Source organism: Brachyhypopomus gauderio, chromosome 5 (genome assembly GCF_052324685.1).
Source record: "Brachyhypopomus gauderio isolate BG-103 chromosome 5, BGAUD_0.2, whole genome shotgun sequence".
Lineage (NCBI taxonomy): Eukaryota > Metazoa > Chordata > Actinopteri > Gymnotiformes > Hypopomidae > Brachyhypopomus > Brachyhypopomus gauderio.
In genome coordinates, this window is record NC_135215.1 from 13,935,828 (window position 1) to 13,949,344 (window position 13,517).

The following is a 13,517-nucleotide window of genomic DNA, read 5'->3' on the forward strand; positions in this document are numbered from 1 at the left end:
ACATCATGAGTGTGTATGCTATTATTATTTTTATATACACATACACATATACATATGTGTATTATTTAACTTATTCCTCCCCCACTCAAACACATTTCTCACAAACTTCAGTTTATACAAGTTCAGGGCAATTTATAGTCTTATAACAATGGTACAATATGGTACAATAATAATAACAACAACAACAATACAAATCCACACCATTGAAAAAACTTTCACCCGTGTACCATGAATTACATTTAACATAATACTAAGTGCTTCATCAGATGGATGGATGGATTCCGTGTAATACACAATGTCAAAAATGTTTCCATTTATGTTTGGTGACATGGTGATATGATAAAGCTACAGACTGTAGTCTAGTCATTACAAGAAAAGTTCATGTTTCTGTTTCTGAGGTGTTCTATGCTTCCTTGTTTTGAAGAAAAAAAGAAAACATGCACAAACCATGTTGATTATTTTCGAATCAGAGAGTGAAGTGAAGTGACTCATCTGTATCTGGGTAATGTATACACTAAATCAGTCGGAAATTTGTTAATTTAAAAAAAGCCATGTCTTGTCAGATATGCACTTTTTATAATTTATAAAAATCTAAAGATGTAATAAAGGTTGTAAGATGATTTGCTATAATGTTATTGGCTTTGGATTCTGTTTTATTAGTTTGAGGACTGTGTTTAACATAGATCCGTAACAATCACCATCTCAAATAGTTTAATAATTCACCTTTTCCACATACATGTACATTAAGTGTTGTGTAAAAACGTACATACTTAACAATTATATGTAGGACTTTTCCTCATTTGTGTACGTATTCAAGCACACGTTTTGCTATCAACTGATGATGATGCTCAGAACAACCAATGACATCTCAGATGTGACAGAAACAAAAAAAAGCGAGAACTGAATCTGCATCTCCGTACCTCTAGAATCTGGGGCTTTCCATCGGGCCGGGGGGAGGAACACGCCGTCCCATTGCGGTTAAACTCATCTATAACTCTACGTTAGTTCAGTCGTTTTCAGTCTTCGCCAGAGAGAGAAAACACACACGCACCTGTGGAATGGACGAACAGCAGAACGCGGCGCTGCTGGAGCGCTCGAGCAGCTCCGACACAGTGACTTCACCAAGGTGGGGAACTACCGAGCAGCTCAGTGGAGCAGCTCCAACAGTCTGAGGCAATATAATGTACTCGATTAAACGAATAATTTGGTCACCGAATGGCCTAAATTTATATGATACGTGTTCTATAGAATTTTCTTCTTAATTTAAGCAATTAGTTGTTTGCATATGTACAACTGAGCACATATATCTAATCAACAACTAGAGAATATCATTTAAGAGTAATCTTTTAAAAGTTGTTTTAAACGTATTTTTTTAAGTATGTTTGAAAGTGGCTTACCTACGTTAGGAAATGAAATGTGTTTTAACAAGAAAATAATTTTAAACACGATGCATTTTTTTTATTATATTCTTTAGACTGTAAATTTTTTTCAATTCCACAACAAATAGGAGTCCAATTCTACCTAGCAATATGTGACGTCAGACCGGGACATATTAGCGATTGGCCACGGACATAAATCAATTAAGGGTTTGATAATAAAGATAAATAATTACCTTTTAAGGGATTTTTTTTGTTTTTGGTACTAGGCTTTTCATTTCTGGCTGTCCTACATATCTTATTCCTTACTCGTCTGAACCGAAATCACTGTGCCATGATAGCGACACTTGTTTACTGCAGCATTCAGCGTATTGGTGAATTTGTTTCAGTTAAACGTCTAGGTTTTGGTTTATGTCAGTATCACTAAAACAATTAATTAGTATGTTAAACTGATGTTAAAGTGTGTAAAAGTGAAAATCAATCAGTCAAATAACAGCTAACCATTTATTTTATACTACCAAACGAGTAACATAAATCAGTAGGAAATACAGAAATAGTAAAAACATTTATTATAGGACATGTTAAAACAAATGTGGTAGTGTTTTAAATCATGAAGAAATTATTGTGAAGAAAATGTTTAAATGATGAATATATTTAAATAAATAAACAATTCAAAAGCCAAAATTACAATAACATTTTGAATAGAAAATCAAACGGACAAAGCACTATATATAATAATAACTGTTGTTGCATTATTTTGGCATATGCACTTTCAATCATCTAAAAATGTAAATCATTTAAATGTTTTTGCTATTGTGTTCATTTCCGACCAGAGGAGGACGCACCTCCCTTTGAGTCTTAGTTCCTCTCAAGGTTTCTCCCTCACGCTCTAGGGAGTTTTTCCTTGCCACTGTCACCTTTGACTTGCTCACTGGGGTCTCGGACTCAGACTCAGACATCTGCAAAGCTGCTTTGCGACGCTCACTGAGAGCAAATTCAGTCTAGAAACCTGAAAAACACATTTTCATATATCACAAGTCAAAGTTCTCTTTCTCTTTATTCCCGTCATCTGTACAGAAACCCCAATGCCAAGGCATTCAAAGTGGCAGCTCTGACTGTGCTGGCCTGCCTCCTGCTGGCTGGGCAGGCCATTACCGCCTACTTTGTCCTTGGCCAGAGACAACACCTCTCGGCACTGGAGACGGGGCAGGAGAACCTAAAGAAGGAGCTCACCCGCAAAGTCTCAGGTAAGGGGAGGAGCAAAGGGGACATTAAAATATTAACAAGCAGCAGATCACAGAGGAGGAGGCACATGAGGTGATTCAATAAATCTCATAACATAAAAGGCACAAGAGACTAAAGCTCCTTCCTGTTGCCCTCAGCTGCACCTAAAGTGATGCACGTCCCCATGAACAGCATGCCACTGCTTAAAAGCCTGACAGATGATGATGACAGTGCCCCCAAAGAGACGGTACCTCTCACGGTGAGAGCCGCATTACAGTAACCATAGTAACAGATGTTGGACACCTCCAAAACAGGCCAGAGCCACTTGACAGATCATTCGTGACTACACAGAACATGGATTGTATTAGATACTGTTGTACAGTTATTTACGACTTGCTGTTGATCAGTTCATGTTTTATTCGGCTAGCGAGTGCAGTCAAGCAGTTTCCAGAGGGAGGGAAGCGGTCTCATTTATGGTACAGTAAAGAATATTTAAAATATTACTTCATTATTACATAATTACGTAATTGTTAATTGATAACAAGTAATTTCCTTCATAATTTATAATTTTCTCTTCACAATATGAAATTTGCGAATGCCTGTGATTTCACAATGGTATTTTCAAGTGAAAGAATGGGCCCATGTTTAGGGTGGTAAGTGGTCATAAGTTTGTGGACTGAAGTAAGTGTGTTGTGTGAAGGTTCCAGACTGGCTCCCAGGAAGATGGCACTGCCCATGAACAGCCTGCCCCTGGCATTGGACCTATCCGAGGACAAGGTTGAGGATGAGAAAAGTGAGTAACACACACACACACACACACACACACACACACACATGCAGCAGCAGCAGAACGTTCCATGTTTCCTAGAACTGTGCCTCAACCTCGTTCTCCTCCGGTCCCATGCAGTGTCACAGGTGGAGACCCGGTGCAAGGTGATGTCTGAGAAGGGGGTGAAGCCAGGCTTCTTCACCCCCAAGTGTGATGAGCAGGGCAACTACCTGCCCATGCAGTGCTGGCACAGCACCGGCTTCTGCTGGTGTGTCGACAAGGACGGCAACGAGATCCCGGACACCCTGCAGCGTGGCCGCCCGGAGTGTGGAGAGAGTACGTACACACGGCCCGCAGCGCAGCGGCACACGGCTACCAGGAACACCGGCATCCTGTAGTGGGCCGAGCCAACGCTATGGTGGCCATGATCACGTTCGCTTCATAACGATAGTCATTGTGACCCAGTAAATCTGGACTGCCTCTAACACGAAAGTCTAATTTTATGCCAACATATTCGCTGCTCATAGCATGAATGAAGCCACAAAGTCCATTTGAGTGTCATCTGAAGTCACTGTTTTATTAACGTTTTTAGAAGTTCGGTGACATGCATCCATTTCTTTGATGGATTTGGTTTGTGTCTGATTGGATAGTGATGCGTCATATGTTAGTGATATAGTCACGCGATGTGTTAGTGATATGTTACTGATGTGTCTGATGTGTTAGTGATATGTTACTGATGTGTCTGATGTGTTAGTGATATGTTACTGATGTGTCTGATGCGTTAGTGATATGTTACTGATGTGTCTGATGTGTTAGTGATAAGTTACTGATGTGTCTGATGTGTTAGTGATATGTTACTGATGTGTCTGATGTGTTAGTGATATGTTACTGATGTGTCTGATGTGGTAGTGATAAGTTACTGATGTGTCTGATTGTAGTCATATGTCTGATGTGTTACTGATATGTTGTCTTTTGCTCTCTGTTCCATGTGTGGTTTGACGATGGATCCACTACAGTCAGTGAGTATCTTAATTACCCAGAATTCCACACACAATCAAACAAATAACTTGTTTAAATGCATGTAATATGTTAGGTCTTCATAGTCTAAGCCAATCAAATCTGAGCAATGGTGCATAGTAAGTGATGATATTAGGATTTAGATGAGCATAATTTCTAATACACATTCTTTTTTTAATTCCAGACTAAATTCAGCACAGTGGAAGATGGACAACAAGTTCTATTTCTTAAATAATGAATAAAGACTCAAATAAAGAGACCAATCTGATTATACTAATTCTTATGAATACATGAATCTGTTCATACCTGACCATACCTTCCTGTTATTTCCTGTACTTGACAGCATGATTGAGCCTTAAAGGTGATTTTACTCTTGATTATAACAAATAAATTCACTTAGCATCTCATTCTGTTTGTTCTGTTTAGGAGAGATAACTAATACTGTTACATTATTAATTGAATGTTATACAAATACACCCATGCACACACAGATACACACACTCAGCTTCTGGGCCTGTTTTATATTTTATTAATATGCTATTGCTATAACAATAAAGATTTTTTTTCTAAGTATAAGACATTTTTAGAGATGGCACTTGACAGGTAATGTTTTGAATGCATTAAACAGAATGTAATGTACGGAAGTATTCTGAAGTCCAATAAACTATGCCTCCCTACTTCACATGTCTTTACTGCTTCTGCATATATACATGTATATAAATTATTAATTTACCTTTATTGTGTAAGGCACAATACATTTGGTAACAGGAAATTAAACAATAAAATGATATGATACACATAAAATGTATACATTTTCTACAAATTTAACAATTGCTACACAGATAGATTATAAAGACTAGATACATGATTAAAGTTGTGTTTAAAATGGCCACTAGAGGGAGTGTACAAAATGAGAATATCCTGCTTTGTAGAAAATGAGCCAATATGGTAGGCTGAATGTAACATCCACTGGGCTGCCTGCCTACTGCTGAGTTGACTAATATTACCACCATCTCTCAGAGAGGAACATGAGGGACGTGGGACCTGTGGGTGGTTTAAAACAGCAGCTAGTTGGAAAGTACCAGCACAGTACTGTGGATTTGGGGAATGTTCTAGATTTACAGAAAACACGTCACTGGGTGACACACTTTCATATTCTGAAATTGCTTTGGTTTTCAACAAGACACAAATACTTTTCCCCCACTTCAATCCTTTCATTATCACCAATACCTGCTCATGTTTGGAATGTTACAAAATAATAATTTGATATCAAAGTGAATGAATGAACAACCGACACTGAACTAACTAAGCCATGAGGGCAGTTTAAGCCATGAGGGCAGAAGATGGTACAGCACATATACTCTATAATTTCAACACTGCTGATCATGTGTGATGATGGCTGGACCAGCATATGGTGTTACTGTGCTTAAAGAAGCACATGGGCCACTCTGGATAGTCTGGGTTTTATTAGGAATCATCACAGTACAGTGTAGATCACATTCAGATGCATCATCCACTTTAGCTCAGACAGAAGAAAGTGGACACTAGCTGATGAATATTTGATTGGAGTTCAACGCTGTGCACATGCTCAGGGCAGAGCAGGAGAAGCCAGGCTACGATATACCAGCATGGACACACACGTAAGTACCACCAGCCGTGTCAACACTTTATGATGTGATATTTTAGCCCACAATAAAAACATGCTACATTTAAACACTAAATTAAACTTTGACATTATATATTCTAACTCTTCTAAATGCAGAAGGCATTTCACTACACTTTTAAATTGCAGAAATGAAACTAGATGATGGTTCCGAGCAGGGTTGATGAGAAACCCAGTGGCTTCTATGAACCAGCGTGTAACTAGACAAAGTGAAGGGTCAGTCTGTGTGTGGCTGGGTGCAGGATGGAGCAGATGGAGAATCAGTAATGGAGAGGCCTCTGACTGAGGCGGAGAGGAAGGAGAACGTACTAGACCTTCTGAGAGAGGAGATGGAGATGCATCTGAAAGGTACAGTCTGTATGTATGTGAGCAGGTTTGAGGGGGTGGATACGTCATGGTTGTGTGGCTGCTGTTTTAACCTTCACATAGCTGCGTTGTCACGAAGCCAAGGGTCATAATACTGATGCCCACAGAGGGAAGAGCCAGTGTGCAAAGGAACAAGGAGAGAGTGGAACGCATCTCAAAGCTCAAAGAAGAACTGCGCCAAGAGACGGAGAAGCAGAGGGAAGCTCTCCAAGACCCAAATCAGTCAGGACCAGACAACCGCACAGTACGTGGCTGTACTCCAAAGAGGTTTTATTATTTCCCTTTGTCAACATTGTAGATAAAGGAGACACATTTTAATTGACAACATCATAGTGATCTACCAAGGTGATCAATATAATAATACAATATAACATATATAATATAATAATATAATATAATATAATACACCTTACCTCCACCAGGTGGCGCCTGGGTCGCACGCAGAGTACTCTACGCTGCTGGAGCAGAGGAGGAAGCTGAAGGAGGATCACGAGAGAGTTATCCAGGAGGAACTGCTGAAGATGGAGACAGAGTTGCAGGAAGAGCCTGTAAGATGCTTGTCTTAGTGCTCTACCCTTCCGTGTATGCATGAAGTACTACAATCCCAGACACTGAACACCTATATTCACTACAATTACATATTGAAAAACAAATGTAATAAATTATTAACTTAGTAAATGTAGCGACTGCCTGAGATCATCAGCTTTAGATGTACGAAGTCCTTTCAGCACAGAAGCCCATCTTCTCATACCTATCTGCCCGAGTTGGGTTCACTTTGACCTCTCCCAGGTAGCAGGTCTCCAGGAAGATGGCTCTGGGCATTCTTCCTGTTCAGAGTCCACACGAAAACCTAAAACGAGCATCCAGCTGACAGAGAGCATGGTTTAGTGTTGTAAGCTGATATGCATGGCACACTTGAACAGCACACAGTGCTGTGCTGACATTTAATATCCACCAGGGGGCACTGCTGTACAAGTATGAATATTTGCGCACATTTATAGTTTTTGCTGTGGATCCCTGTTGACTCCCACTTGCCGTCTATGCGCCCTGGACAGGTAGCTGGGTTGGAGGGGGAGGTGGTGTACTTGAACAGGGAGAGATGGATCCTGGTGCTGCAGGTGGAGGCCTTGTGCAGGGAGAGCCAGCAGGCTGAGGCAGGCCTGGAGGCCCAGCACAAACTCCACCAACAGGAAATGAACCGTCTCCGGGAGGAGAGCCTACAGGTGAGCCACTCTCTGCAGACGGCTCAAGCTTTGCACATTCCCTTTAAGGCCTCACATACATTCACATTCCCTTTAACACAGGCAGCACGGTGGCTTGGTGGTTAGCACGTTTGCCTCTCAGCACTGGGGTCTTGGGTTCAAGTCCCTATCTGAGTGGAGTTTCCATGTTCTCCCCGTGTTTGTGTGGGTTTCCTCTGGGGTCTCTGGTTTCCTCTCACAGTCCAAAAACATGGAAGTTGGGTAAATTGGCAGTCCCTGACAAATTCTCACCGAGTGTGTGTCTGTGTCTCTCTTTTCAATAAATCAGTTGTCTGAGTGTCTGTGTATGAATGTATGTGTGCTTGTATGCCCAGTGGTGGATGGCGCTCTGCCACTAGGGTCTGTCCTCTCTCTCCCCTTCCTGCACCCCATTCAGTCCCCCAGGGGCTGTGGATTCTGGTAGAGAGTACACTGTGTGCATTTGACTGCTACTTCTTGCCCGTGTGTGATTGTGTAAGAGTTGTACCTGTGTTAAAAATTGTAAAGCGACCTTGGGTATCTTGAAAGGCGCTATATAAATTCAACATTCATTCAGTGTTATACACCTGGATTCATTAGCTCGCCCTCTTTGAACACTCAGGTCTTCCGCATGTACAGGCATGTCCTGGAGCAGCAGAAGCAGGTCTCGGAGGGAAGGTACAGGAGTCTGCTCCTGGAGACCATCCAAGACGCTGTTCATCTCTCCACCCAGAACCAGCAGCTAACAGCCGACAACAAACAGCTCCGCAAAGGTGATGAGCTTCTTCACCGCAAAGTTCTCAGTCCTTTAGGAGGCAGCTGGTAACTCACCTGAAAACAATAACTTAGCTTGTTTGTTCTAACAAAACCCTTTAAGCTTTCACTGGATTTAAAGCAAGTGTTTCGAGGGTGATGCATACCTTAATGAAAAGTGCTTCAGGGGTGAAATGCTCATATTGGAAAAGCTTTTTGTCTAAAGTGAATTCTCAGGGACTGAAACTCCAATTCACCAAAATGACCACGTCTGTAAATGAACATGCATCTGGTCAGATTTAAACACATCTGGATAAACATCATGCTACTTAGACATGTATATAAGATAAGAAATCTTATATACATGTCTGTATAATAGGAAATTCATCATGGATACAAGGGGTTAAAGCCCATAGTGCCATGCAACTTCATGTAGTGCCAAACAAGATCCAGGTCATGAGCAGAAAGTGAACCCTCACCTGATGGGCCTCTGCCACCCCAGGCATCACAGCGGCTTCCTGTTTTACCTTCTCATAGCTTTGGCTGAGCTGAAGGCCCAATATGAACCCGTACATGCCCAGGATGAACCAATACAGGCCCAGTATGACCACATCAAGAGGAAGGAGTGAAGGACACGCCCACAAGATGGCTGCAGGGCCAATTCCTGAAGTTACTCAAGTTAGCGATACTTGATTCTTTGATACAAGGTGCATAAATATTTAGGCATATATTAAACAGTTAGAACACAAGGACATACAATTTTGAGTCATGCAGCTAAATGTTCAAGTGAAAATTCAAATCTAAAAAAGCCACAGAAATAAACATTATATATTTTATTTGCACATTTCATCCATAAATACTTTCAATATCTGCACTATGCATAATTTTGTATCGTTTAGCGTGATAAAAATGAGATGAAAACCCGGGAAGAAATTCTTTAAGCCTTGATATTAATAAATCAATAATTATCACTTACATTTTAAAAATAAAACAAGATACTAAAATTACCATCATCATTTCAGTTTTTCAATCATTTCTTTTATATCTATATAGGAAGTAACATTCAAAGGAAAACACTTATTCACAAAGAAAGTTTATGGGCTGTGCGGTGTCCAATAGCATCACTTTGACTCTGTCAGTTACCCATAATACAGGTGCACAGCCACTCCGATCATCAACACAGGCAAAAGGAAAAGGGGCGTGAACTGCAATCCCAGAAGCCCCCAGGACAGAACACTATTGACCAGCATAGCAGAGGAGATGACAAAGAGACGCGTGATTCCTGTTCCGTGTTTCATTACCACAGACATCAGCAGGCCGTTAGCCGCCTGCCCGGCTACAATAACCCATACCACCCCAGAATAGCCTTCCAGAAACGCCTGCTCTCCGCTGCTGCTGTAAACGTGGGATGCCAAATTTATCCCCACACCAAATATGTACAGGAATGAGTTCTGTAGGCTCAGGGGGAGACGCTGGGTTTTCAGCACTCTCTCTGTGTAGACCGCCGCCAGCCCCGACACGAAGCAGTACGCAAGCACCATCAGCAGACCCCAAGCAGTGATGTGAACGTCACGTCTCGAAGGCTCCCCGCCCCCATCCGGGTCACCCCAATCCACACTGCTGTAGCTGTGACACACCCCAGCTCCCGTGAGCAAACCCAAGGCCAGCCACTGTGTGGCCCTCAGTCTCCTCTCCAGGCAGGTTGTGTAGAGCAGGGCCGTGGAGGCGATTTTCAGGTTGCTGAGCACTTGGAAGGAACTGGGGTCCATGTAGGCCTGCATAGACACCACCAGGTTGTTGTTGAAGGCGTAGAGGAGCGCGGGCACGGCGTACGGCGCGGCGGCCGCCCACGACGCCGAGCTCCAGAGGGCACGGAGGTTTCCGTCGGCCAGCGCAGCACAGAGGGAGAGCAGCAGCTTAATGGACTCGATGAGAACGACGCAGGAGGAGGCGCTGAAGGGGACACGGCCGCCTGTTTTAGTGAGGGCGATGAGGGGGGCGTGGGAGCCGTAGATGAGGACCAGGAGCGCCAGCAGAACAGCCCAGCGAGCGCTGTGGAGCCACCGTCTACTGCGGTGAGGGTCCGGTCCACCAGAACCAACATTCTCTATGACGATCATCCTCTAAAAGTGAAAACAGCGGCTATGCTGCACTGTAATCATACCCAGAGGGAGGGCAACACCAAGAATCTTCCACCGCTTCTTTGGGGACAAGTCCATTCATTGATTGCCTTTGCATCTGATAAATACTGGTTCATATAGCTGTGTACCCATGATAAATAATTTAGAGTATCATTGGACAATATTCTTAAGGCAAGCAGACAGATCCCTGAAGAACACTTTTGAGCACAAATTACCTAACAAACTAATAACAATAACTCAAAACTCTACCCGCTTTCTGTACAGGGAAAAAACAAAAAAAAAAAAAACCAAAACAAAAATGCAGTTTCCAATGGAAATGGTATATGACCCAGTAGCAACAACATTAATACAACCCTCATCACTATTCTACACTCAGTCTTCCGTGCCTTATTTCCCAATCAGACTCCAAATCCACTCATTTATTGCCAACACTTATTTCATCAGCGTTCAAGGGAAGGGTCAGCGGGAACAGAGGTCAGATATGGAGTTGTGCTGCAACACCACTAGCAGCAATCATACCTGTTCATCTTCATGTGGGTTTCTATTGAGATGACTGCAAAGCCTCCTCTCTCCTCTATAACCCTATTAATTACTGGGACCTTTCTTTAGAGAGTTCATATAGTCCTTTATGGTCTTTTCAATATTAGGCACCTGATAGTTCTGTGCAGCGTAGATGCCTGTGAGGGTTCCCAGGGCAACCCCCAAAACTGCAGACGAACGCAGCCTGGCAACCACATAGCCAGCCAGGAATCCCTTCAGGAAAGGAGAGCCCAACAGTGAGCCGCCCTGGAGGGGTCAAAACCATTCACCATCAATACAGCTCCAGTTCAACTTAACAACACCTTTATATGTGCTACAATAGGACCTTTATTTAAAACCTTTGGAATTCCCACACCATTTCATTTGCTAAGTTATTTACAAGCATATCAAATCTGTAAAAGCCTTTTAATACTGGTAGCAAGAAAGGAGACCATGTGTGTGGCTATTCACAAGTCCAGTAGTACCTGCGGTATCCCAGCTTGCACTTCGCTTTCCACTCGTTTCTGGATATCCTCCAGTTGGTCTTTGAGCTGAGAGAGGTTCTTCAGCTGATTCAAGGGGTCCTGAAAACACAACACACACGTTGGGTGGGGGTCCTACACACATGTTGGGTGGGGGTCCTACAAACACAACACACACGTAGGGTGGGGGTCCTACCAACACAACACACATATGTAGGGTGGGGGTCCTACCAACACAACACACATATGTAGGGTGGGGGTCCTACCAACACAACACACACACGTAGGGTGGGGGTCCTACAAACACAACACACACACGTAGGGTGGGGGTCCTACAAACACAACACACACGTAGGGTGGGGGTCCTACAAACACAACACACATGTAGGGTGGGGGTCCTACCAACACAACGCACACGTAGGGTGGGGGTCCTACCAACACAACACGCATGTAGGGTGGGGGTCCTACCAACACAACACACACATGTAGGGTGGGGGTCCTACAAACACAACACACATGTAGGGTGGGGGTCCTACAAACACAACACACATGTAGGGTGGGGGTCCTACCAACACAACACACATGTAGGGTGGGGGTCCTACCAACACAACACACACATGTAGGGTGGGGGTCCTACCAACACAACACACACATGTAGGGTGGGGGTCCTACCAACACAACACACACATGTTGGGTGGGGGTCCTACCAACACAACACACATGTTGGGTGGGGGTCCTACCAACACAACACACATGTTGGGTGGGGGTCCTACCAACACAACACACATGTTGGGTGGGGGTCCTACAAACACAACACACACGTTGGGTGGGGGTCCTACAAACACAACACACATGTTGGGTGGGGGTCCTACAAACACAACACACACGTAGGGTGGGGGTCCTACAAACACAACACACATGTAAGGTGGGGGTCCTACAAACACAACACACATGTAGGGTGGGGGTCCTACAAACACAACACACATGTAGGGTGGGAGGCCCAACCTACAGTCACAACCCTAACTAGCTAGCTAAACACATTTTAAAGTAACTTATCCTAGCTAGCATTTCTTAGCAAACATACGTCACCCACTTTAAACATTAAATGACACTGAAATAGCAAATGCGCGGTTATGTACTTGGCCACTTTTAACTCTCCAAATGTAACAGTGAGATCTGTTTCGTAAACTAAAGTGAACTAGTTAGCTGCTAGCTAGCAAGCAGAGTTCGGTGTTTGTGTTCACGATGTCTGCAGTGTTTTTCCCCACACAAAGTTGTGATATTGTTGACATGCCATAAATGTGAAGTTAGCCTCGATGTCTACTGATCATAAACATTTGCTTTGGGAGACAGAAACATTTACTTATGCGTTAACACGAAACTAGACACTCTTCACTCACCTTGTCATTCGCCATTCTTCCTCTAGCGATAATGACGATTACATCTGCGTTCATCTCATTCTGTCTTGGTATTACACGATGGGTACGCAACTACTTATGCCTGATTTAACTGGCGTCTGTGCAGAGGGTAGGGGAGAGATATAACATATAGATCAATGAGATATAACTCTATATGTTCCAGCAGTTAGGGAGCAGAAATCCCTTAATACATAATATCGTTTCTGCGGGCTCACAGTCTGAGTGCATGATTAAAGTAATCGAATAATGTACGGGCCACTAATATCGCTACGAAGCAGGTTAATGTCACTAAAGCACTTGTATATATATATATATATATATATATATATATATATATATATATATATATATATATATATATATATATATATATATATACAGCACATATACATACAGCATATATAAAGCACATATATATATATATATATATATAACGTTTCTAACGTTTTCCATTTGGTTTCCCGTTTAATGTTGCATACTACGAACAAATCTCTTCACGTGTTTAAAACCTCGAATTCTATTGGCTCTTATTTATTCATCGCTTCAGGCGATTGGCTGTAGACCTTAGC

General features: G+C 42.6%; 4 protein-coding genes across 4 annotated transcripts; 2 read left to right on the plus strand and 2 right to left on the minus strand.

Moving 5' to 3' along the window:
• The first annotated feature begins 934 nt into the window (after nt 1-934).
• On the plus strand, nt 935-5,063 carry cd74a (CD74 molecule, major histocompatibility complex, class II invariant chain a). Its single transcript, XM_077005871.1, has 6 exons — nt 935-1,126; nt 2,454-2,623; nt 2,759-2,859; nt 3,028-3,076; nt 3,301-3,393; nt 3,508-5,063. Exons 1-6 carry the CDS (start codon nt 1,059-1,061, stop codon nt 3,765-3,767), a joined length of 741 nt encoding a protein of 246 aa, XP_076861986.1. The 5' UTR covers nt 935-1,058; the 3' UTR covers nt 3,768-5,063.
• An 817-nt stretch (nt 5,064-5,880) lies between these two features.
• Nucleotides 5,881-9,396, plus strand: LOC143514546 (uncharacterized). The gene is made up of 7 exons (XM_077005870.1): nt 5,881-6,026; nt 6,292-6,397; nt 6,523-6,659; nt 6,838-6,963; nt 7,471-7,638; nt 8,258-8,408; nt 8,926-9,396. Exons 1-7 carry the CDS (start codon nt 6,015-6,017, stop codon nt 9,015-9,017), a joined length of 792 nt encoding a protein of 263 aa, XP_076861985.1. The 5' UTR covers nt 5,881-6,014; the 3' UTR covers nt 9,018-9,396.
• Nucleotides 9,207-10,508, minus strand: LOC143514545 (putative UDP-sugar transporter protein SLC35A4). The gene has a single exon (XM_077005869.1). The coding sequence runs from the start codon at nt 10,506-10,508 to the stop codon at nt 9,528-9,530; it is 981 nt and encodes a 326-aa protein (XP_076861984.1). The 3' UTR covers nt 9,207-9,527.
• A 606-nt stretch (nt 10,509-11,114) lies between these two features.
• LOC143514548 (SLC35A4 upstream open reading frame protein-like) lies at nt 11,115-13,052 on the minus strand. Its single transcript, XM_077005872.1, has 3 exons — nt 12,931-13,052; nt 11,534-11,632; nt 11,115-11,315 (listed from the first exon to the last, which is right to left on the minus strand). Exons 1-3 carry the CDS (start codon nt 12,982-12,984, stop codon nt 11,115-11,117), a joined length of 354 nt encoding a protein of 117 aa, XP_076861987.1. The 5' UTR covers nt 12,985-13,052.
• Between the last annotated feature and the right edge of the window lie 465 nt (nt 13,053-13,517).

Bases quoted from the DNA above. Each gene is read 5' to 3' on its own strand.
- LOC143514548 (XM_077005872.1), bottom strand. From the start codon at position 12,984: ATGAACGCAGATGTAATCGTCATTATCGCTAGAGGAAGAATGGCGAAT. The intron at 11,633-12,930 runs GTGAGTGAAGAG...TTGTGTTTTCAG, and splicing joins GAAGAATGGCGAATGACAAG to GACCCCTTGAATCAGCTGAA. The intron at 11,316-11,533 runs GTACTACTGGAC...TGACCCCTCCAG, and splicing joins TGCAAGCTGGGATACCGCAG to GGCGGCTCACTGTTGGGCTC.
- LOC143514545 (XM_077005869.1), bottom strand. From the start codon at position 10,508: ATGATCGTCATAGAGAATGTTGGTTCTGGTGGACCGGACCCTCACCGC.
- LOC143514546 (XM_077005870.1), top strand. The intron at 6,964-7,470 runs GTAAGATGCTTG...CGCCCTGGACAG, and splicing joins CAGAGTTGCAGGAAGAGCCT to GTAGCTGGGTTGGAGGGGGA. The intron at 8,409-8,925 runs GTGATGAGCTTC...ACCTTCTCATAG, and splicing joins CAACAAACAGCTCCGCAAAG to CTTTGGCTGAGCTGAAGGCC.
- cd74a (XM_077005871.1), top strand. From the start codon at position 1,059: ATGGACGAACAGCAGAACGCGGCGCTGCTGGAGCGCTCGAGCAGCTCC. The intron at 1,127-2,453 runs GTGGGGAACTAC...TCATCTGTACAG, and splicing joins GACACAGTGACTTCACCAAG to AAACCCCAATGCCAAGGCAT. The intron at 2,860-3,027 runs GTGAGAGCCGCA...TTATTCGGCTAG, and splicing joins AAGAGACGGTACCTCTCACG to CGAGTGCAGTCAAGCAGTTT.